Below are 26,571 nucleotides of genomic sequence, written 5' to 3'. Positions count from 1 at the left end.
GCGTGCGGTTAAATAAATGTCCGACGAATTAACGAACGGCATCGTTCGATGCACCATCGGATGCCGTGCTTGGCCATAACGGCCAAGAATTAACGGGCTTATCGACTAGAAAGAAATACGAATTTCGAAAATGTCGCAAGCCGTAATTTGCAGAGGGATGAAATCGAGTAGCAGCCGTATGAGTTCAATCGAGTATATTAGAGTGCCGCATCGGCGAAGCAGACGATTCGCATTAAGAAAAAAAAAGATTGATCTATCTATCTATCGATCGATCGATCGATCGTTTGATTCGCAGGATAGTAAGCTGTACTTCGTAGTTTCGTTATCGCTATATTTTTACCCTTCTCGACTTTTCTTAATAAAGCGTTTGCTTTCGCATCGTCTATCTACCACAACTGTTTATTAAATTTTCAATATTTCACCTTAACGAAAACCTTTAACGAAGCATTTTATTCGCGCGACCTCTCGAGTTTATTGAAGAAGCTTTTTTATATCCCAGAAATAGAAATTCATAAGCGTCGAATTATAAATTAATTAACAAATCTTTAGTAGAATAACAAAGTAACGAACGCGTAATTGCTGGAAAAGTTTCTATTTATTCATTTCCTTTACATAAGAAAATGTAATTAGTCGGTCGTATTTTCTACGATATTTTCATTAAAATATACTAATGATAATAAAATTGTCTAATAATTATTCACTATGTCTATTATCAATGCTTAGAGCATAAAATCAATGACTTTTCCACTTGACTCGACTTTTCGCGCATACTTCAATTTTATTCTTTAAATGTTATCCAAAAAATTTTTTTTCCACAAAGATTTAATTAAAGATTTTTCACAATACCTTTCATTTTCGACATTCGAGGGTTTTCTAGATTGTTTCAAATTACTACGAAACACAATTTTTATCAAAAAGACTCTTTCTGTTTCTTTTACCTCCTTCGGATTTCCAGAAAGATGTTCCAACAAAAAGTCGCGAGAAAATTCAACGATCTTCTCGACGACGAGATAGAATTCGTCCCATGTTCGTCTCGTGGATATGTGCCGAACCGTAATGTTTCGCAAATATTGGCATAGAAATCGGCTCTTCTATCTTCTACATGTAACCATCTCCTCGAGGCCACATCCCACAACCACCAGCAGCACCACCATCATCGACATCGTCACCGCCATCGTCACCGTTGGCATCACCATCGGCGCACACCTACCAACGATGTCTTCTTACTCGTCGATCTGACTGCAGACACCTAAATTGGCTCGATACATCGTACGAACGCGGAGCGAGTACATAACTCAATAAGTATACCAAATTTTCCTCGTCGTTCTATTGCAGGCGAATATTTCACTAGAAATACCGTCGACGAGACATCTAGCGGTCTCTCTCTCGCTCTTCTTCTCCTCGTTTCCATCCTCCTATTCCTCTATATTTTTTTCTTCTCTTTTTCTTTTCTTCTTTTTATATGAAATACTTGTATCACGTACTCGCTAGTCCCTACTTCTCTAAAGGTGGATTTTATCGTACGTGACGATGACTTCTCTGCTGTTCAGCGATATCTCTTTCCCGTGTTGGTATCTCTTCTTTCTTCGCTAACTTTCATTCGTTAAAATCTTTACGTGCTATTTAAAATAACTTTAATTAAACATTTTTACGTACGATAATCTTTTTAACGAGAAAGTGCAAAAAAGTAATAATTTAAAGTCGCAATTAACAGACTAGAATCGTTATTACGAAAACACAAGAGCGCATTTCCTTTCTTCCAAGAGTTTAGATTAGACACGAGTTCTCGCGGTAGCTCCTTAAGTGGCGGACATTACGATCGGCTGCTTCGCACTAGTTCGAATCCACACCTACGTAAGCAGCGATATATCTTCGATTTCGCTAATACGTCTGACCTAACAAGTTTCTTACTGAGAAAACTACCTCGCCATTCTTCCTATCGTTCTCTGGCCACTACCACCATCGCCGCCACCACCACCACCACCACTTTTTAACCTCGTAGCACTTATCTGCCGGTTTTACCTTACAGTGGTTTTCGCAAGCTATTATCAAACTTACAAAAGTAAAATTAATAGTTCATTAAAAAAAAAAAAAGAGCGACGGACGTATCCATATGCCTTCACAGAAACAAAAGGGATATAGAGGAGCTCGATTTACAACCTTGCAAAGTTACGCTCGTTCGATCGCTATATATCTGATAACTATCTCGATAATTTCGCGAATGAGAGTCACTGACAAAGCGGAGTTAGGTGGAGGCAACCAGGAACCCTGACAACCGGCCAGCAGATTTTAATATTTGCAGCCATATCTCAGTAGAAAGAACTTTTGCCTGGAAAAATGGCGAGCTGACTCTCACTTAAAATCACTTTATACGAATCGCGGCTACTTTTTCGCCAGTCTCCTAAACCCTCCTCCTTTACACCCCCATTTTCTCTTCTCCCATCTCTTCTCCCACTCGCCAATCTTCGCCTCATCTCTTTCTCGACCCATAACCTATATCCCATGGAAAACTCGCGAAAATCCATTTCGCCGCTCCGCTGTCGTCGACTTCTGGAAACGTTCGCATTATTCTTACGAACCCTCGGTTCTCTTTCTCTCTTTCTCTCCTCTTTACATTATCCGAAGACATATAGCGTCGGATAACATTTTTCGAGAAAAATGTCCGTTGCTCCTTATCCCGCCAAAGATCCGGATGAATACTAGCCTTCACGTTTGACCGTAACCCAGAAGCAAGAATATATTTTATTCTTACTTCCGAGTCACCAAAGACAAAGGTGGTCGCTTTATTTGTCCATTAGTTATAACGAATAGAAATTTATTCTATCCTTCCTTGTCGATATTATTGGCAATTATTATCGAATTTCATTCAAAGGAATAATTTTTCGATTCGATTCTATCTCTAATATCTGATATCGTTAAAAGTAAACAAAAGACATTTAGTTACCAATGATAATGGGGCCCAGTCGAATAGTCTCGAAATTTCCCCAAGTTCTTAACCGGTAAGTAAAACCAATAAAGACCCACACAGACAGTTTTACTCCCAGCATCCGTATCCGCACGGAGCGGTAAACGAGGCACTAAGGAGTCCAAGGACAGCCATTCGGTCGGTGAGAATTAGACCACTTAGGCTTAAATACCTCGACGACTGCTCATTGGCTTTATCGTAACTTTTAAGCTGGCCCGTTCGTGGAGAACTTCCAATCCCAGAAAAGAATCCGCTGTCCATCGCTCTCATCCACATTTATCTATTTCAGCCATTAATGAGATTTTCTTAATTAAAAATTAATTTTATCGATTGATATTACGTTGCTGATACTCCTTGCGGTTGACGAGATAAAAAATAAATGAAAGAGAAATTAATCGATCTTGATAAGAAAAAACGAAAGATACGGGAGGTAGAACGAAAAGAAAGAGATCGAAAATTAGCCAGGATCACAGCTATTATCGATGGTTCTGTATACTTTGCAATTTTCAAACTTGTTATAATTAAAACGTCCATCCATTTGACTTATTGACTTACGGGTATCGATTCGCCGATAGGAATATCTCGTAAAAAGAATAAAATACAGATGGATTCTTCATACGGTTAATTCCGATCGTTCAATTGATAACTTATTCTCTTTCATAATTTCCTGAACCTGTTAATTGGAGAGGTCGAGTAAACTCGTCACGAAGATACCGCTTCTCTCCTGATAAAAGAGTAAACGAATCATTTGTTTCTCATTCCAACGAAAATAAAATTTTGCCTCCGGAATTCTTCATTTTACAATTCATTAATTTATCTGTTATCATTTTTTAATTTATCATAATTTATCTACATTCTAACCATTGTTACATGATTGAAGACAATTACGTTACTACTTCCGAATAAAAGAAAGGACAAATCTTTTTTAATTTGTAAGCATATTTGTAAATGTCGATATAACTCTTACGACCGCGACAAATATAAATGAAGTTTGCTCACAAATTCAACAATAAGAATAAAACAGAAAAGCTGAAACGGATTTCCAGGATTGTTCTCCGATAGAATTCCTCGGCCTACATCCTTCCGAGGTCAATAGAAGTCAGAACGGATAATGTGAGGATTTCGTTCTTGAAATCGATCAGCACGAATTGGATGCTTCGAATGATGAAGGAAGAAGGGAAGAAAGGGAGGAGAAGGATGAAAAGAGAGAAAGAGAATCGTTGAATAGAAGAAGAATAACCGGATTCTCGCTATAGTCAAAATATTCGATTAAATGTATCTTTGAGAGCGTATAAAGGTATATCGAGATGCAGCTTCATAAATTCAAGACGATTCCGTAGCGAATTTCACTCCTGCCACGCTGTTACCCGTCGCTTGTCCTACTACTACGACTCGCGTACCTGACTACTGACCGTAAAAATTTAACAAGGATAAGTCGGTATACGGAGAAAGAAAAGGTAGGTGAAAAAGAAAGAGAAAATTTATAAAGGGGCGAGAATAATCAAATGCAAAGGTTAGAAATGCATGGATCTAGAAGCAAAAGAAAGTGAGAAGAGGAACAAAATGAAAAGCAGAAAGAGAATCGAGGAAAAATTGTACGGTGATACCAAAAATAATTCAAAATGAAAGATGATTCCTGCAATGGACTGATACTGAAATCTATTTAAATCGAATATTTATTCCCCCATCCATCTATTGCGTCAAATAAAAAATCGAATATTTATCATTGATAAAAATATTCCAATATATATATAATGTATAATTTATAATCGCGATTATTATGCTTATGTTTAGCAAGTTCGAAATTCCTCTAACATACTGGCAAATATAATTAGTCTTATTGTTTTAACAATATTATATTTGGATTATTTTAATAGCAGAGAAAAATAAAAAAATCAACGAATTCGTATTTCGATCGATCGGAGAAAGAAACAATACGGTCTGCAGTATCGAATGTGTGTTTAACATCTATTATTTAAGATACAATGAAGAAGAATGAAGGAAATTAAGAAAACTCATACTAGTAGGAGGAATCTATTATTATTACGCTCGGAAAATAAAATTTTACGGAATAAACTTTCTAAACTGCAATCTTGGTAAAATCATACAAGTATACTAAATGTTGAGTTACAACGAAATCGAAATATCTTTTACAATTTTAAGGATTTTACTACGTACTACGAAGATTTCAAAGGAACTAAGAGCGAAGGAAAAGGAAGAAGGTAGTAGTTTACGCTTTGGTCGAAGAGGAAGAGAAGAAAAAAAATGGCGACGATGTTTTCCCTCTTACCATCTTACCGTCCCTTCTCTTCTATCTCCATCGCAAACGGTTACTTCCATACAAGCACAGAAATACGCACATTCTCGAAAAACTTGGAAAAGTCCCCGGCATACGAAGTGGCATTCGGCAAACATCGCGCGGCTTTTCAACCGGCGCGCGGGCGTACACGCGAGACCGAGAGCTCCAGGCTTACGGAAGGCTTATTCAAATCGTTCGAAGAAAGAAAGAGAAAGGAGATGCAGGAGGAGGGTTAGAACGAAACGAAGGCGGAATGGTCGAGGTCTAGCTTACTTCTTTTTTTTTCCTATCTCGTCTACTCGTTCTTCTTTTGAGAGATCGGCTACTATATACACCGGTCGGAAAAAAAGAAAGATAGAAAGAGAAAGAGAGACGATTATCTCGGGTTAGACTATACTCGTAGACGTCTCACTCGCTCATTGACGAAGCTTTTGAATGTTCGAGTATACATGCACGCATTCACAAACTACTCACGCAGTCAAGCAAATTCTACGCGTAGTTTTAATACCCTTCACAGTTTTCGAGACGTACGATAAAATTGGCTAAAGAATGTTGTATCGAAAAACGGTACTGAAACGGCACGCAAAAAAAAAGAAAAGAAAGATATTTCTTATTTACGATCATTTTCGTAGACGCTTTAGAGGACGCGTTCCGGTTACGACTCTTGGACCTCCGCCATTCGTATATCTCGTAGGAGTGCTCTCAGTAGCCTTAAGGGCGCTAGGTCACCGTATGAATAAATAAATAAATGAATAAATAAACGAAGCATCCTGACTTTTCTCGTAATTCTTTTATTTTTGCTCTCCTTTTTTTCGCTCGCTCTCTCTCTCTCTTTCTCTCTCCCTCTCTCTTTCTCTACTTCTCTATCTCTTTATCTCTCTCTTGCTACTTCTCAAGCTCGAACCTCCTTTCGAAGCCTACTCTTTACGAGTTCTAGCCAAAAAATCTCGCGAAAGCCTGAGGTATCTCTCATAGTCGATACATTTCTTTCTCGCTCCAATGATCTTTTCGATTATATTCGTGCATCTCTTTCCTTGCGCCGATTCCGCGTTCTCGATTCCTTGCCTTTTCTCCTAGAAAATTCAATGCGTTCAAATCTTGCCGCATTTCACTCGATTTCTTTTAGAAAGTATCTCAAGCACGACTTTATTCTCGATTTTATAGCAGTATCTCTCTATATGTATATACTTTCATACAAATATGAAATATGTGAAAATGAATGGATTAACGAGAAAATTATAAAGTACTTTGGTAGTATGAGTAACGAAGATGAGATACATTATAAATTATTAATAGTAAGATAATACCTAAATAAGAGAATTATAGTCTTAATTTTAAGTACTTAAGTAAGCTAATTTCACGTAGTTTTGCATGGAACGCAAATTGCCATATTTGAACATGGAGATGGCCAAAGAAACACTCCTTATGCACTTATACACGATAACTATAAAGACTGAGCCTATGAGAACGTTCGTGCTGATTGTATAACAAATTAAAAAGTATTAGAAAGCATTAAGAAGAACTTATATCAAGAGACATTACATAAATATTTCTATTTATTATCTTAATTACGTTATATGTTTAACGTGTTTATTAAACTATTATATTTTTCCTATTTAATTTATCATCTCATTCGTTCTCTCTTTCTTTTTCACTCTATTTTCATTTCTATTTTATTTTCTACATTTTCTTTATTTCCACAGCAACGTCTTCGAAATTTGACGGAAAGCGCGATAGTAACGGATGGTCGAGTATTTTAAATCCGTGCCGCGGTCTCCAACGATCGAGTGCCATACTCGTTGCTCTGCCGTTAGCTCGTTTGAATTTTAGAACGATAGTGGAAACTCATGTACCTCGTACGAGTCGTGAATTTAACTTTCCAGCGGGAAAGCGGAGGAGCCAAATAGAACTAGAGAAGGCTGAGATTCGAATTAATTCACGACCTCGTGACGACATTTCTTCTGGCATCAACTAGCTTGTATATCGTTGCACTTTGCTTTGTTACAACCTTAGACTGCTCGTATTATAATATGTTATAATACAGAACATTTACGGTTTGATTCTAACGAAACCCTTCTAAGATAGTTTCGAAGATGTTCGCTAAAATCTTTGCGCATGAAATTTTTATAAGTGATGTATACTGCCTGAAGTTCCAGAATTCAAGAGTTAGTATCTACCATATTCTTCAAAAGAAATTCTCGTCAAAAAAAACGCGCTCTTTCAATTAATTGTTCAATTAATTGAAAAAGGAAATTAATAGAGTTACGAATTACAAAGTCAACAACATGACGACTGAATGAACATGAATGAATATGAATGAACAAAAACTAGCAAAAGTGTACGCTGTATTCAGTTTTCTTTTTCGTAAATAATCATAAATAAATAAAATCTCACGAGAAGACTGCTTCGGCATAGAGTTTGCTTACTAAAAAAATATGCACTGGATTCGTATGGAAATCTTTTTCTTTGCTTATTTCTGACGAAGTGAGAAAAAGAGAGAGAGAGAGAGAGAGAGGGAGGGAGAGAGGGAGAGATGCACTTTCGAAACGTCCGGGATGAGAACGACACGTCACTTTTGTAGGTCGTATTTCACAAAAGTGGAAACACCTGCGTCCGCTTTGACGAACACGTGGTTTAGACGGCATGTACGACGAGGTGTCGCTCGTCTTCCGGTTTTATCGAGGAATACGACGATCGTGTTAGTTCCGTCGACGTCAACGACGATATCGAAAAGAAGGGTGCGAGAACGGCCAACGACGAAGCAACGACCGTCCATTGACAAGAAACATGAAGGATGGCCACGACGAATGTTCCAAATAAAATTTGACATTTTTATTGACATAGAAGGATGAAACGTCGATGGTCACGATATCTCACACTTTTTCTATATGTCCGTCTATGTTACTTACTTGTAAATATATAAAAAACGAGTAATCTTTCATAAAAGGAAAGTTTGTTAAAGGTAAAGTAAATACACGAATGATTGATACAAAATCGACAAATGGTTACTACTCGCTTTATCCATTAAAATTTAATAACTTATTTACTTGTTTTACTCAATTGATAAAATTGATCGACTCGTTCGCTCAAACAGACTTCATCTGCTCTCTTTTCTCCCTATTCGTTTAATCAATTTATTTAACCTCTGTATGTTTAATTGTAAGTTTAAACGATCCCGACGAACGAGTCTCGTTAATGAAACGCATTTTAATTTATATTTAAAATGTCAAATCGACTGATAATCTTTTCTTTCTTTTTTTTCATTCGACTCGAAAAACTTCAAAACAAAATTTCAAAAAAATCGAAACCTTTCACTAAACGCAATAATATGATAATCGATAGTAGTTTAATTTCTCTACGTGAAATATCATCTAAACGCTCGTCGTATTTTTCTATAAGGAAAGATTCTTGACGTTAATCGACGTTATTTCCTGATATATTTCTTTTTGTAACGACAGTGAATAAAATTATGAAGTGCAAGTTTTCCAATATAAACATCAAGAAATAATCCCGCATCTATTATGCTCGAAAGATTACAAACCGTGATCATTTTAATAAATTCATCGTTTAATATTCAGTCGTCAGCATAATCCAAAAGTAAACGCAAAAATAATGGAAAAACATGTAGGTAGTTACGGAGACACGAATGTTTTCACGAATGTTGTACATTCCTATAAATATACGTACATACGCGAGATTTAATAGAGCGTCAAATACTCGTCCCATGGCATTTTAAACGCACCATTAACATCAGTTGAAAGCTTTAATGCGGATTTTGGTGAAAAATTTTCGATCGTGGCATGCAAAATTTATGATTAAATTTACGACGAGTGAAAATATTTCTTGGAAGGAGTAGCATTTGCGGATCGTGGCTTTATTTGAAAAGCGATTCTCCCTCGTAAAAGAAAGGTCGCGTATGGAGGAAAGTAGCTTGCTACGCATACCATTGCTGAAGATAAATAATTCTTCAAGAAAATGTGGCAATATCCTTGAGGTCGGGAACAGAATAATAAGGGAATTTTTTCGCAATATGTAATTTTGCGTTTACCAATGCCATAGTCTTATAGAATCCAAATTTCTGAAGAGTATAACTAAGAGAGAGAAAAAGACAGGTACATGGCATATCACAGATTCGGTCCGTTCACACTCGTGGTTTATATACAAATGCCCTGTCGGCAAATCAATTTTTATCCTCTTCGATATGACATCCTGATACAACCACAGCTGGGTTGTAAATATGTCTGTGAAACGATCTATCCGTTATCTCTCTCTCTCTCTTTCTCTCTTTTCCCATTTCATTTCTCTTTCTGTGTGAGTATACGCGTATGTTTGATAAAAAAAATATGTAATAAAATCTGCAGTTGATTCTACATCCAATCACGAATAAATATTCGGCGTATAATTTGTTTCGACGAGGCGTACGTACCGCGTGATTTACGAAAAATTTCATTAATCGATCCAATCAGGGACGATTTAAAGTAATTTTAAAAACAACAACCTTTATTTCTACATATAAAAAGAAAATACTGAATTATGCAACGAACAAAATTTGTTATATTCCCAAAGATTGTTAGATGATGTCGGATCCACGTTATAGCTCGTCGGAGGAATATCGTGCTGAATAATTTAAAGACTATCCTTATTAATCTCTTAACTAACCATTAACTATTCCGCTTAGTCATTAATGCAAAATGCGGTTGACTTTTCATCTGCTATTCGGTTCCTGCTAAAAATTCATGTTTCGTTCGTGGCAAAAGCGATGTTTATTTTTTATGAGTGAAAAAGAGAGAGAGAGAGAAAGGGGGAGAAAGGAGGTAAAGAGAGAGAGAGAGAGAGAGAGAGAAAGAGCCCGGCAAAGGTTCGATCAATAGCAAAAATCAATAGTGCTGGCTCAAAAGGTTCACGTTTCGAAGGGGGATATAGAATTTACTCCAATTTCTATTTCAAGCAGTCTTAAAGCTAGTTCGTCCGACTACAGATACTCTCACCACTTACGGTAATGTTTCTGCTCGTCTGACAGTGCTTGGCTATTACTATTGGGGAACCATTCCCTTGAAATTTAACGCGCTTCCACTTGTCTGACTTAATAGCGGCTCCTGCCACAGACGGTGAGGCGCGTTTCTCTCTGTAGGAATTACCAATTGACACGAAAGCTTTCACTATGGTCAAGGCATTGGAGTCTACCACTACGCTATATTGTTATTCTGGCAACATACTTGATCGCATATTCTTATAATTCGACAATGAGTTTAATCCTTGGATTATTAAATGTGATTTATGGTACACAATCGATATACGATTCATTCAGTAATGGTTTTCAAGGTACGAGTAAAATCTTTTCTGTTCCTTTAAATGGTTTGAAAAGGATCTTACTTTTAAAAAATAATCTAAAAAGATAAAATTCAAACTACGTTGCAATTGTCACCGATTGACGATTTCGCTTTCAATCTTACACACAAATTCTATTTGTCACTTTGCCAGTTTAAACATTTACCCGAGTTAGAGTCAAATAAGAAACTACGAAAGAATTGAATTTACGAAGTTTTGGGTGAGTTAGTGTTTTAAAACGATATAAGGGGATTCGAACTCGAATCCCGACCGAGTCGTTGTCCATTTTTTCGTATACATATAAAAATAAACACGTGTACAAGGGTCTTAAATTAACTCGATTAAAATTACGGTCATTCTACTCTCTGTAGTGTAGCTATTCTATTCGTTCTCTATATATTTAGAGAAATAGACGAGTAGAACTATACGTCGTAAGTTTAGCTCGATCGTGGGTAGAGAGAGGTAGAAAGGTAGAGACAGCGGCAAGTGTGTGAGTGCGAACAGTTTCTACAAATGTTCTCTCGTATGCGAAGAGAGGGAGAGTACCTATTTTCCAGCCGGCCCTGAAATTATCGACGCGGTCTGAGCGAGGCCCATTGATTACAACTAGTAATTGCCATTACAAGCTTCCTCTACGGGCTGACCCCTTCTCTCTTTGTCCTTTCTCAATGCTCCCTCCACGTTATTCTCTTCCAGCCTGCTCGAACGCGAACGAACTTTCCCTTCTGTATCGCGTTCGCAACTCAACCACTTTTCTGAATACTTTCAACTAGAGAATTCAAGGCACGACAAAAGCTTCGTGCGTCCGATCGACGAGCTATGTGCGCTGCAATGCTCGATGACAGAACGCTTGACGCAGATATCCTCGAACGTCACTGGGTTCACTCGTATTCATGTACTATTGTATATACCTGACCTCTTTAACCTATCGAAAAATAAAAGAAAAAGAGAGAAAGAGAGAGAGAGAGAAAGAGACAAATCGTACTAGCAAGTTCACGACAATCATCCTCGTCGTCCAACTTTAACCTCTTTCTATCGATCAGAATACTTGAAGTAAAACGCTTACAGAGCTCTAGTGAGTACTCAACGAAACTATCGTCGCTCTACCCAAAGCCAATTTTTCGTTTAAGAAAATTCGAAAGGAGCCGACTTCGTGCGCGCATCTCGAGCTTCATCGATCGTTCCTTCTCGTCTTCTTTTTTCCTTGTCCCCTCGCTGCCATAGGAAAGTATATAATATAGATATGTCTGTGTATATATATATATATATATATATATATATATATATATATATACACACCTAGATATGCTCGCTAAAGAAAGCATTCGCGCGTATTTCCAAAGATCATGGTCTCTCACTCTTTCTCTTTTCTCCATTTTTCCTCCCTCCGCGTTTGCCTAAAGCGATTTGAAAAAAAAAATTTGGTACGCGCCTACACGCGGATACGTTTTGACAAGAGACGGCAAAATAATTCCCAATACGGCTTCCTGTGATTTTTCTTCCCTTCATGCTTTCCTCGTCCTCCACTCACCCCCTCTCTACACTATTCCATTCTATCCATATCAATTTTTACGAAGGTATCGAGCGATATTGATCGACCCACGGAAAATCCGTATACCAACGCAACGGTGAATACATTCTTTCTCTTTTTCGATATGCAAGCACCGATATATATATATATATGCTTTCTTTCTCTGAGCAGAAACGTTATCTTGCCAAGCACCAGAGAATAAGTAGAAAAAGAAAGAAATGATGGAAATAGAAGGACCGAGCGACGTTGCGAGTTTTCGTGACAAAGGATTGCGTTCGTCGATGCATTCTCCTTTGATATGACATGTACGCATATCGATTGACCTTTTACATAATTCTCTTTAGCTCAGTAATCCGATGGAAATAAAAAAAATATGACTTTTCTATCAAACTAGAATATGATGTAAAACATTTGGAAACTCCTTCGTCATTTCGTAAAAAAGAATTGTGTTAAAAATGTAGTATCGATTTCGTAACTAAACAAGAAAGATTATATACTATAGGGAGAATATACATATATAATGTATCGATCGTTTAAGTCATACTTCATTAATTTTGTCTGGATTACTGAGTATAAATAACATTTACTACGTAAAATAAATGTACGATGATATATAAATGATATATATACATATATATATATATATATATATATATATATATATATATAGAGAGAGAGAGAGAGAGAGAGAGAGAGAAACTATAATATATAGATTAGATTAGATTTTATAGATATTTTAAAAAGTTATTTATGATAGATTTAATTTTGTAATTAATCTATATATATATATATACATATATATGTAATAATTTTATTATATAACACGCATTAAAAATATTATTCCAGTCCATAATGTATAATTACTCGACTGATTGTATAAATCAATATTTCCATCCAAGATCCTTAAAGATCTTGGTATTACATGTTTCGTTATAACTGTACTTTTTCTTTAATTGATATTTATAATCTCATAAATTAAGGCTTTATATATAAACATTTATACTGAAAATATAAACGTTTTAACTGAACGCGTCCCTTATATACTTATGTACAAAATATACTATTAGTACTTTTTCGAAAAGATTATTAAAAAAGAAAGGAAAGTAATCCAAGACAGATATCTAAGAATCGCGTTCAAGACATTTCCAGTCAGATCGGAATCCACTTTGCGATTTCATGAATGACTTCGAGGAAGAAGTTCACTTTTATTCTCTTTCCGAGCGATATCCGTCGAAACGTCGAGTAACTACGACTTGCGAGTGTCGCTCGCTCTATTTGAAATGCGCTTGGATTTTATTCTCTTAAATTACGAAGGAAAGCAGCGATGATGCTGCATGTGATTTACATTTTCGATAAGTTCTATGAACGCGACAAGGAGATTACACCGATGAGATAGAACGAAAAGCCGAGCTTTATTACAGCATCATCAGCTGCTTCAATATCTCGAAAACTACGCCACGCTTTTTTCCATCTTCTTCAACGATCACATATGCGATTCTATTACGGATATATCGTCAAGAATGAAAAAAGCGTCCTTATCACATTCTTTTTCCTAGTATCATGGAATTAAATGCTACGTGACATCACTGTTCGCTTTCTAGATCGTACTTTTCGATCGTACATTTAATTCATTAAAATTCCGACGTATGCTATGCGATTTATTTTACCTATTGACATCGTCGTTTTTACGAAGTATAATCGTTCGAGAAATGATATTAAAAAAGGAAAGATACGCTCGGGAGAGATATCAAGTGAAAAAAGAGGAAGGATCACCCGGAAAAAGTAATAGCACGTTCGAGAATAACGCGAGAGAAAACGTTTTATTTTTCTAAAGCTATGCCCGATTATAGACTGAAAACCGGCCATAAATTGCTGTAAATTGTTTAATATAATACAGCAGTAAGATTCTGAGAGTGTGTTTTGGAAAAGAGGATGAGCTTAACTCCCAATCTCATCGTGTTCATGTTCGACGAATCGTCGGAAAAGGCGTACGCTCGGCATAAAATAGAGAAGAAGTCTGATGCATAGAGTAGAGAGCATAATAGTGGAGGAAAAGCAAACGAGAATAAGGGGGAAATAGACAGGTGGACGAGGAGGCGAAGGGGAAGAGATATCGGGCCGTTACGATGGATGCTTGAAATTGAATTTGCCGAAACGTGGAGCGCTTGATTAAGTGCTTTCGTCGGAAATACCGCGAATCATACCCTGGTAACGACATCACCCTCCATTCAGCGTCGATTTTCGATCATTTCGAGAGTTTTCGGAAATCCTGCTCGTAGGTATATCGGCTAATACGTGGACATCGACGGCCATCTACGAACATCGCCGTTCTAGCTGCGCTTTTGGATCCGCTTAGGAAAAATTTTTTGCTTTTTTGCATTCGAGTATTGGTTCTTTCATCGATTTTACGATCGTTCAAAAATAAATTTCAAAAATAGAGAACTCGTCCCGGTTAAATCCCGAAGGTCCACGAACGATATCACGGATCGATAGATATTATTTCCCAGCGGCTTGCCGAACCGGACGACGTTACAGTGATTATCGACGATAAAACGCGATACGTGCGCTATACCATTTTCCTTGCTTCCTTCCTTCCTTCCTTCCTTCCGTCCTTCCTTCCTTTCTCCCTTTCGTTTTTTTTCTTCCTTTTTTTTGCTTTCGAACAACTTTTCCTGCAATTCGAACATTCGCTAATGAGATTCGAACATATCCACGAGATTATTTTCGAAGAAAAAAGAAACAAAAGAGGTCGTTTATTTCAACTTTATTATATGAAATGACAACGTTATACGCAGAAGTTGTTCGTTGAAAGGACAAGGTTTCTTATATCTTTTTTTGATCTAATTATTCGACTTCCACACATAATATCATACGTATGGGGCAAGCCTTCTAATTTCTAATAAAGAAAGGATTTGTAGGAAAATTAAACTAAGAGCTTAGATAGTTTAATGCAATCGCCCGGAAAACAAACGATTCAGGTTCGAATTCCGGTTCAGATCACCCAAGGGCCTAACTTTTTTCACATGTGTATATACTACCTACGCAGCTCGTTCCCAGATTTTAACGAGGATCTGTATGTTCGCAACGAAACTCTGTTTGTTTGCGAACGGAAATGCGAAATTTTTACGTCGAGATTATCCCGTGGCTTGTTACATATGTTCGCACGGAAGCTTCTATATGCCAAAAGCGATTCCAAGTGCATAACATGTAAAAAAGATAGAGAGAAAAAGGAAAAGAAGAAAAAAAAGGCAAAGTCAGAGAAACGAAGGAGGAAAGTGGATATACCGCACCATAACCTGGTTGATAAAGCGTCCTATACGTTCGACGTATGCAGCTAACTTCCAAAATAACGAAAAAGCAAGAGAAATATCTCGGCCGGCTTATCCGACTCCGTTCCGATTTCGCGAGAGCGGATATTCCGCAAAAAAATATTACTACGTTTAATCCGCGAGCGATCGTACCTATATCTGACCGATACTAGATACACGAAGCACAGTAAATTGGAATTGGCTCGAAGAAAACATCGAAATACTTATCTCGATTTGCTTTGATTTTCTGCGCTAACAGAAAAATCTGAAATTGCGATGATACCACGCATATGTATGCGGTGCGCATTCGAGTTATGCATATTGATATTTAAATTTCTTTTTCCACATCGAATAAAACCCGATGGTACTCGTCGAAAAATTGAAATAGCTATCGTAAAGTTTCAATAGTTCTGGCTGACGCGAACGTTTATCACAAACTTTCGTAACAAACCTACAACGATTCTAATCGTATCTCTTTTTTATCTGTTTTTACAGTTCCACCAGAACAACCGACCATTTTGGATCGTTGGGGTCGTATTTTGAACGGGACGGCGGGACCGTACGAAGAGGGTGACACTCCCTATCTCACCTGCCGCGTAACAGGCGGTAAGAAAAGAATACAATAGAAAGCGTTCATTTCTTTTTTCTCGTTTCATTGCGAAATCGAAAGAACGTGATAAGCGTCGTAAAAAGTGCTTTAAGACACAGTAAGAGTTAGAAAAGAAAGGAGGAAGGAACGGAATCGGTAGTGTCGTCGGTTATTAAATCAGCAAATTTTTTATCGGCGAACAGAGCTAAGTGAAAAGTTTCACGTTCGGTCGGACATTAGCGAAGGTAGATGACTTTCGGTAGCGAAAGGGGTTGGAAGATCAAACGGCTTCCGCTTGCTACGAGGGAAGCTTCGATGGAAGCTTCGAAGGTAAAGTAGAGAAGAAGAGCAAGATGGAACGTCGAAGTACCGGCCACTACTGTTTACTTTGGCAACTGGATCTAAATTTCTGTTTATAACTGCGGCAACTTCTTCGACCGTCTTAAAAGATTATTTCCTCCTCCTTTGCGTCTCTATTTCTCTCTCTCTCTCTCTCTCTCTTACTCTCTTTAGTCTTCCACCACTCGAATATCGACCTCCATCTTCCCCTCCTTTTAGAAGGACGTCGACGGCACTCAACGGGAGAGCCTTCTCCTCTGTCTACGAAGACGAGACGCAACTCTTGCTTCTCTTTTTCTTCTTCTTTCTTCTTCCTCATCTCCTTCTCATCCTTCTTCCTCCGCTTCTCGCTGATTAAACGAGTTTCCGCCATTTTTGGAAAAGGATATCGCGACAGCGAAACGTCGTTAAGCTTTTAGGCACGGATTGCTGCCATCAAAATGAGGCAAATTCGAAACTCCGTGAAATGCGATTACAGTATCCCGCGGCGTGACGTAATTGCCGCGTGATATCTGTAACCATGTTTTCGACTCGAAAGCACCTACAAGTATCTTTGATCTTTCCGAGCGATTAATTTTCTTCGACGGTGTATACGAATCGTGTTTCAAGTCGAACGGAGCCATTCGTTTGCAAATTAATTCTTTCGGCCATTCTTTTCTTTTCTCTTTTATTTCCATCAAATTCGTTGCCGTCGCATATAAACTGGAACGATTGCGCTTTGGTTTAATCGGCTTCTATTATAGAAACGTCGATAATTCCGATAAACACTCCAACTTACTTTTGATAACTTTCTCCATAATACGCTCCCCTCTGGCGTATTTTCTCAAAAGAGAAATTAATCAAATATTGGTTTAGACGTCGAGTTTTTACATCGGAGAACGAATTCGAATGTCGATGGGGAACTTCTCGTTACGCATGCGAATCTGTATAAACGGATAACGGATTAATAATAATGTTTCCCGAGGAAATGACGATATAGTTTACGGAAATTCGGACCGAAGGTAGAAAGGCAACCCCTTATAGATCATTCGTCTCGTCGATGAATATCGAGGCCCAGGAATATTGCCGTATGCAGATTCGATGGGAATTGGATCGGCAGTGTGCGCATCGATCATATACGTTGCGTCGTATAAATTGAATATCGAGAAGATCGGCTTATCCTTAACAATGTCGTTCCGAATAACGCTCAAACAACTTCCATTCTCATTAGATCGCAAATCGGTCTTTATTGCTTTCTATCGAAATCTACGATAACTTTTGCCGCAACTTCTCCCTTCTTCCCGAAACAAATTGTCTACTTGCGAGAAACGTCTGCGTCAAAACGATGAGAAGAGACGAGAGACGCAAGTGTTTTATTCGTAAATAATCGACTCGTTTAACGCGCGATGAAAGCTTACTCCGAACAATTCGATTTGTTGCGGAACGTGAATCTACTACTCAAAGTTAATTGATGATTTCATACCTATTCATAAAGATAATTAATTATTTCCCGTCCAGTAATTATTTTGGTGGACCGATCAGTTTCTCATTGCCGTAATGCAATTGATATATCTGGCTCAATATCTTCTAATATTACCTAGGTACTAAATGAAAATTCATTAATTGGTAATTCTCTCGATTACAATTTTCCTCCTAAATCCTTCGTTATTTTTTTCGTTAAAAATAACAGGACACGCGATGCGTTCTCACGTTGACCGCATTCCTTTCCTTTTTTTTTATCGCGCGACTTCCATATAATTTGCAATTCAATTCACAACCGCAGTGCGAAACGCGTATTTGAGATGCAGAAATTACGTGCAAATGTACTTCCCGATTAAACATTAATATTTTATACGATTTTTATTCATCTCCTCTCAAATATCGAGGCCAAGAATTTGTATGAAAGGATAAACCACAAGAATTTTCAAATTTTTCGATAAGTATTTCAATAAACGAGCGTATTTCTACGTTCGCTTTCTCGGATTAATCGTTTATCGTATTTATTCATCTTTTTAACTTTCACGATAAAAAGTAAATCAATGGCCATATAAGAGGCCAGAAATAGCTGTCGAATGCATTCCCCACGTTCGGTAATTATCGCTTAGTTTTCCGTCGAAAAAATAATCGAAGCTTTTGCATCTACCGCGGGATATAGATACCTATGCACCGGACAATCTAATTTTTATACACTAACGAAATTGCCGCTGTGGTAGAGCAAAATCGGAAAGCGGTGTGAGGGGAAAGTAGTGGTTTACCTAGTAATTTCATTGCTTATTTTCAAGCGTACGACGACGATAATGTCTTTAATAACGGAGGCTACGCATGCTTCTACTCTTTTCAATCCTTTTAATGAAACCACTCGAACGAGCAATCGATTAATTAAATAAATGGTAAAGAGAAGAAGAAAAAACTATGTTATATTATTAATCAAGCTGAGACAAAATATAAAGTGTACTTATGGAACGTAGAAATATTTAAAACTAGCAAAAGAAAGATAGATATAATATCCTCAACGAAAAAAGAATTCATTTTCGAATCTCACTCGAACGCTTCATTATACGTGACTTAGAGCTAAGCCTAATTCGGTGCTCGGTTTCCGCTTTGTCTATAATTTATAGCATCGGTGGTGAGGAAATTTTACGACTCGTTCCGTGGATGAAATTTATTGCCAATTACTTAACTTCGTGCTCGGAAAGAATCGAAAGGCCCGCTCTCGAGAATGTATACGCGCTTAAAGGAAGTCGATCTCTTTCTCTCTTCCTCTTCCTCTTTCTTTTCCTGTACCTCGCCTTACCTATACCTTAAAAGACGAAAAGAAAATTGACTCCCTTGTCTTGTACTTTTAAGATCACGATAGATTGTCCTTTTGGATTGAAGGATATAACGTTTTCACCTTTAAATGGATTCCAATCGTATGCGTCCCGCTGAGAATAAAAGAACGATTGGTAGAAGGGACTAAAAAGACGCGAATAAATAGTCACCCTCTCCTCATTCCTTGCTCTTTCTTCGACAAAAAAAAACAATAGTTGCTCTGCTCCAGATATTTCGTTTTAATCTATATTATGGCATTTATTCGTGATATCGTTGTGACCTCTTTTTTATTATTATTATTAATTTTTTATTATTATTATTATTATTGTTGTTATGATTATTATATAGGTATTACTTAAACGCACATTTCCGATTAAGATGCTTATATTTTATCGAAAATTGCAATAGAATATAGCTATGTATTTGCTCGTTTTTGCTTTCTCCGGATCACTAGTTACACTCTGGAAAATCCCTCGAGCGAGTAAATCAGAACCGAATCGCGAATGTCGTGTTTCCGGCAAACCAACTCACCGTGTATTTTACATCGAGCCAGTTTATTCCGATAATTATCCTCGCTTGCAGAGCGAATGAGCCTCTCTTTTCTCTCTCTCTTCACCTTCGATCGCTTTCTCTTTCTCTCTTTCGCTCGCTAGCTCACTCGAATATCCAACAAGCCGAAACACTTCGCCTATTTCCCTCGAGATTACATGTAACGTCACAAGCTCGAAAGTCGAATAAAGTGCAACGGGTATTTATTTTTCAATCCATGTATCAACGCAATCCGAAAGAGTTCGAAAATAAATATTAGAAGCAGAATTTGAATCGTGTCACACTCTCTCTCTTTCTTTCTCTGTACTTTGTTAAAATAAATTAAAATTTGTTTCAACTTATTTTGATTTCTAGAACGCACTGCACTGGCTTAATAATCAATAAATTATCGATGAAAGAAAATAAAAATATTTTTTAAAAGCTATTTTGAAATATTTTCAAATAGAGCTTTTTTAAATTGCAAGAACAATCTACTTACGAATTAAAAAATAATCAGAAGAGTTTTGAAATAATCAATTCTGTATCTAAAAATTATTATCGATACGATAGCAAGACAATTTACAACAAAACAAATAAATCTGATAAATAGTAAAAATACGATCGACACGTATTTACGAAGAACGCTATTGTTATGAGAAATAAATAATCCCAAAGAGATAAAACGTTAATCAATAGATAGCTGCATATTCTCTCTATAATCACACCTTCCAATCTCCCTGATATATTACATTTCCTATAGGAGTCTAGAATCATCATTTTTTAACTCCCAACTTATTATTAACATAATGCTATCATTCAAATACGTAACGAGAAGAAAGAATACATAATTTATTGTAGCTTACAACGACGGATAAGAGATCGATTATTATACGATAAAGGTTCTTCGGATACGCAATGACATTTACGTTCACGCCTATCGCTATATACAAATTGTCGACATTCAAAGCTTGTTAATTCGATAAACAAAACCGATGAATTATCAAAGTCACAATTAATCGTAATAACCAATTATTAATGGTTGCTTGTTAGAGTCAGCCAATCAAAATTGGAAATAAATGAGAAAGATCAAGTTTAAGCGTTGTAACCCCGTTCGTATAGTTAACAACCGTGTAATTTATTCAATGTCCATTCACCCTTGTAACGAATAACGATAACTAAAACTGAAATAAAACGTTATACGCAACATTTGGAGAATATTTGGATTTTATAAGCTAACTAAAAAAAAAAAAAAGCATTTCGAACATTTGATTCGAAAAATAATAAATCCCCTGTGTTTGAATGATACGTGTAACAGAGAAATAAAATAGATTATATTTCGAGAGAACAAACTATAAAAGTATTTAGACAGATTTAATTTTGATTAGAAATAAAATGGAGATAGAAAATTAATGAATTGTAAAACGCAGAATTGGAACATATAGTATTTGTTTAATTATAAGAAATAAGAAAAAAATTATTTATTTATTCTTTAATCAGGAGAATGAAACATTTTTGACGAGTTGGCTCGTCGTCCCCAATTAATATTATTAAATTCAATTTAATAATTAAAACAGTACATTTGAATACGACTAGCGTATAGAGAATAATTATTAATTACGAGGATATGGAATATCGAGAACAAATACGATATCTGTCAGACTCTAAGACAGGATGTAAAGGTATTAAAGGGTAATCTGAATACTATGCCAAGTGTCTTGGACAAGATCAGATACTGATATCCCGAGTAATTAGGGGTATCGTTAATGAGCTCTTGTCTATGAATGGATATTTGATAATGATAATCCATGCCTACTATGTAACATGTACTGTATTCATGACGTACATTAGATCTATTTCAAAGTACGTTTCGTCTTAAATGCGATCGAATAACATCTCTATAAAATGGAACGTAGTTATAGAGTAAACTTCGTAAATGTTTCGGAAAGGATAAGAAGACGAAACTGTAGGACGATTTAGGGAATCGAACGAGAAGGGAACTAAATCTGGATGCGTTGAAAGGACGAAGAAAAGGGGTGAAGGGAAAGGGTGAAGCGATTAGGAATCTAGTAAAGAGAGGGGAGGAGAATATCCAACGTAAGGGTCCTGATCCTCGAAGCCACCGGTGGCGGGTATTTGCCTTAAGCAGAGTTCGAACCAACGGTAAACTTGTTAGATGTGGGTGGCCGCCTACCGAGCGACGCCTTAATCCTGCAAGATATCGTCCGGTATTCGCGGATTAAAATCCACACTTTACCGTACCACCCCATGGAGATAGCGTCGATGTCGTCGTTCTAACAGTCCTACCTTCGTTCAATGAAGAAGAGAGTTTGACTATATAGTCCTATGGTTAAAGTCAATGTCATGACCGCACCGAAAGTTCATCGTATTCCTAACTTTCTCTCCTTCCTTTCGTATTATAATCATATAATGGATGTATTTACTATTAAAACTGCATATGCTAATTTTTATAGAGAATCAAATAAAAGTAGATTTGAATGATTGATTGCGATAATCGAAATAATGAAATAGAATTTAAAATACAATTACGATAATTATATAATAATTGATAATTCGAGAAAAACTCAGATAGATTGGGAATGTATCGACGAATTTAATTAATTTTATATAAAACAATACGTATTTATATGTAGAATATGAGTATACGTATTCATTCTTACGATAGGATAGTTTTCTCTTCCGAATAAAATATCTGACGTTGATAGGATAAACCTCGCAAGAAAATGACAAATTACAAAGTACGCTTTGTAATACAGCTTTTACGGATGATACAAAGAAATATGTAGTACCTACGTGAAAGGAGCATTAATACGATCGAATTAGCGTCGAGACATCGCTCCCCAAAGTATCGTAGATTCGCGAAGGAGTGAGGGGTAAAAGAAAGTGGTCGAAAGAAGGAAGATTGGAAAGAACGAGACGGTTAAAACGCAATCAGGATGGGCGAGTATCGTGAATAACAATGATTCCAAGCTAATCTAAGAGGCGTTACGCTATACGTACGGCGCACTTTCTACGGAGATCAGCTTGCAATTTTAAGTGTTGCTGCGAGCGTCCTTTCGCTATATCCTGGACCTGATTAAATTGCTATTCCAGCAGCCAGGAAAGCCACGTGAATAATAATGAAAGCTGCTACATCGAGAGATATCCACCAGTGCGGCGTCACTTTTTAGACACGACGAGAAACTCAAAGCAAATCACTCGCGGTACCTTCGCTCATACAATTTCTCTCTGATTATACCGTGAAACTGCGTTCTGTCGCCATCCGCATCGGCATATCGAAGCGTATATCGTGGAGATCCTCAAAAACAATGTTTTCAAACAAGTACGATCGATTTACGGTAAATAATAAAAAAAAATTAGTTGACGTACGATTAGTGAGTATCAAATGAGTCGAACGACAGATACGTCGCTTTTTAATTAATTCTTCAATGAATGTACGATATTATCGGACTTTTCGTGATACGAGAGTTTACAACTTTCACCTATCAAGCCCAACATTTTTTGTTTGCACTATCCATTCGCTGCCTTCCTGTGCTCTAGGATATCGGCTAATTTAAAAGTTGCCATGAACTCATCCGCCGTTTAGTTACTTCAACTATAGCTCTTGCTCGGTGTACACGTTATCTCTCCCACTCTTTACTTTCCTATGCCGTACTCTCGTACACTCCTATTTCATTTCTTTCTCAATTACTTTTCAAAAAAATTGCATTTTTTCTGTTCTCTGTCATTTAAATATTTATGGTTCAGCAGCTCTCGATTTTAATTAAAACCAAATCGTTCTTTACTATTGTCGTGTGTTACAGTTAAAATAATAGAATGTAGACAGAAATAAAAACAATCTCATCCGATTGAAAATTATTGTACGAATGTTATGGAAACTCTCCTTTAATAGCATTTCTCTTTAAATTTCAAATTCTCGTTAATTTGCGTCCCATTTCCTTTGAAATCAAAGCAAAGCTTTCCTTAATCTAGCTTAGAGATCGAGAAGGGAATGCAAGATCGCATTGAAATGTATTTTCTATACACCAACGTTTGTCTAATGACTCAGACTTCGCTTTTTGATCTTCTCGTTAAGGAAACTTATCGATTGTAAAAGTTATGATTGAATATAATGATAGATAAAAATCCCTTCCTTTGGTTGCTTTATTTTTATTTATATGCATTCAACATTGATATGTAGCATCAATCAATTATCAATATTTACGCACCAATAGAACATCCTAATTTTTCTATATTGTTACTAATAAAATATAAAAATAATACAATTCTTTTACTGATGACAGGTAAACCCGAGCCTATGGTTAGATGGCTTATTAATGGACACATCAAAGATGAGGAGTACGAGAATAATGCTGGAGACGTCATCGAGAATAAGTAATTGTTTAAATTAAAATATTTACTTACCCAGTAGTTAATAAAATTTTTGTGAATAATATACAGGAAGACAATTCGTTTACATTTCAGGTTAACGTTGCAACCTATTACACGATCGGAACTTGGCGCTAACTTTACTTGTGAAGCACACAATACAGATCTAGTAGAACCTAAGTTAACTTCTATCACGTTGGACCTCAATCGTAAGTAAAAGTTATATCTCATTAACTCTTGGATAGGTACTGAAAGGAAAAAAAAATTCTATTAGAAGAACGAACTAATATCGTTAAAAGAGTATTCGAAAGGAATTAAGTGTAATATAATTATTCGTTCTTTCTCAAAAACCTTGTAAAATAAAACTCTTATAACAAAAGAACTTACGAAAGAAGAAAGAACACGGAAGAAAAGGAGAATATAAAAAAAAAGTAGAAAAAACAAGTAAAATAAGAATTCTTATCGGTCAACTAACAAATCAGAGGCCTATCTTGTCCCGCATTAAAGATAAAATCTACGAGACAGCAGAAGTGGGCCAACATCCTTTACTTCTTCGCCGCTGTGAATCGTCTTTAAGGGAAGATAAAGGAAGATAACACGAGAAATGTATTAAATCCACCCTCGAGACCCACCCAACGATTCATTCGTCTCTTTCGAAGGAGAGTTGCGAACCTTGGAAGCAGCGGCGTTCTCCTTGGGACTTTTTAGAATCCTTTCTTTAGTTTGAGCTGAGAAGAGAAATACGGAGAACCCGATTTTCTTTTTAAGATGAGAAAAATACGTTCTAAGAATTATTCGTATTTTTTTGTTCCGCTTTTATAAACGAAACGAAAATATGTATTCCTATTTGATAATTTCCTACGTATTATATTACGTCTCTATGACCTCTTTTTCCACGTGTTTTTTCACAACCTTTTGTCTTATTATCCGAACGGGCATGTTTTTTACATATAACAAACAAGTGTAGTACGCGTTATTTTTCCTGAAGCAGAATACACTTCGAAAGGTATTGTACGAGTTTTTTCCCTGGTACCTCAACTAATAATGCTTTCCTTGATTTTTTTTTTTCGATCGTAGAGAAGAATAAACGACACACCTGAATGATCCACGCTAAATCATGGGCGTTGTGAAAGTTACGATATTTTTCGAAACAGCTCCGGTGAAATTGAAGACCCGTTATCGGTAGTAGGAGCAAGCGAGAAAGAAAGAAAGCAGAGGCCATCATAGTGGCGGATGAAAAAAAAATCAGAGCGAAAGCGAGAAAGAGCGAAAAAAAGGGCAAAGAGAAAAGAGGTATAGAGATTGATCGACGCCTCCCCTTTGATTTTCGCGACCTCGACCAAGTGGCCATGTATCTACCGCGTATTCATTTCATGCCACTGGACGAACAAAAAGCGAGAGAGGAAATTTAAAAAAGAGCAAAGAGCAGACAGAGAAAGAGAGAACGGGAGAAAAAAAATATCGAGCGCAAGCGAGACAGACCGATCGTGAAAACGAAATCTGCGAAATTGGAGATTGCAAAATATCTCTTTCTCTTTCTCTCTCTCTCTCTCTCTCTCTCTCTCTCTTTCATACACATACACACCGTCTCCCTCTTCTTTTATTTTAATCATTCTCGATACATATGCAATGTCCAAAGAATTAAATTCAAAATCATTATAATCGTACGATATCGACAATTGACTATGAAAAACAATAATAAATTATTCTTAACGTTCGATTCTATTTATACGGTCGCACTGGTAAAATCATTCAACGACAACGACGAATGAACAATTCGCAGGAAGCTTTACAAGTGCTCATCTCTGGAATAACACCATTAAGCCAGATAGTAGTATATGCAATGACGAAAGTACCATCGATGAAGCTCAAACGAATGAAAATGACAAATGATCGACCAGAGTTCAATGTTTCTGAACGAATTTCAACATTCGCATTGAACTCACGTAGAACGCCCTCATTTATCCACCTTAATTATCGCGCCTGATTAGTATTGATCGTTGATGTAATTGCGAAGCACAGCTTCAAGAAAAAAAAAGGAAAAGAATGATTGGCAGATCAAGTTAAAATAAATTACGGCAAATAGTATTAATGAGAAATTTCTTGCTAATTATGGAAAAATATTTCCTTCTAAAATAACAAAGTGGAAATAGGAAACGTTGATATCCATATTTAACGTTAATTATTTCAATTATTATCCTCGATAATAAGAGATTATATCTATTATCGATCTCGTTTTACTCGATATAACGCCTCCATTACTTATAAAAGTAACTCATCCTTTTTGATATCTTTGCAGTGAAACCTTTAACCGTGGCCATACGAAGACCCGGAAAAAAAGAAATCGGTAACGAGTCTTTACTAGCAGGAAGGCACTATGGGGTGGAATGCGAGACCACCGGTTCAAGACCACCGGCAGTAATTACATGGTACAAAGGACGGAGAAGACAGTTGAAGCACACGACGGTAAGGATGGAAAGTAGAAATAATGTAACCCAAGATTAGAAG

General features: G+C 36.7%; 1 protein-coding gene across 4 annotated transcripts in view; it reads left to right on the top strand.

Annotated features, from left to right (window-relative positions):
- The window catches only part of LOC127066456 (nephrin-like), a 268,358-nt gene that overhangs the window by 198,175 nt on the left and 43,612 nt on the right, over window positions 1-26,571 (top strand). For all 4 annotated transcript variants that reach the window (XM_051000231.1, XM_051000230.1, XM_051000234.1 and 1 more), the window contains 4 exons: window positions 15,927-16,037; window positions 23,979-24,069; window positions 24,160-24,272; window positions 26,363-26,529. In XM_051000231.1, coding sequence (XP_050856188.1) covers window positions 15,927-16,037; window positions 23,979-24,069; window positions 24,160-24,272; window positions 26,363-26,529 — 482 coding nt within the window. The remainder of the gene's footprint in view (window positions 1-15,926; window positions 16,038-23,978; window positions 24,070-24,159; window positions 24,273-26,362; window positions 26,530-26,571) is intronic.

Source organism: Vespula vulgaris, chromosome 9, assembly GCF_905475345.1.
Source record: "Vespula vulgaris chromosome 9, iyVesVulg1.1, whole genome shotgun sequence".
Lineage (NCBI taxonomy): Eukaryota > Metazoa > Arthropoda > Insecta > Hymenoptera > Vespidae > Vespula > Vespula vulgaris.
The sequence above is the reverse complement of the archived record's forward strand: the minus strand, read 5'-3'. Positions and strand labels throughout refer to the sequence as shown.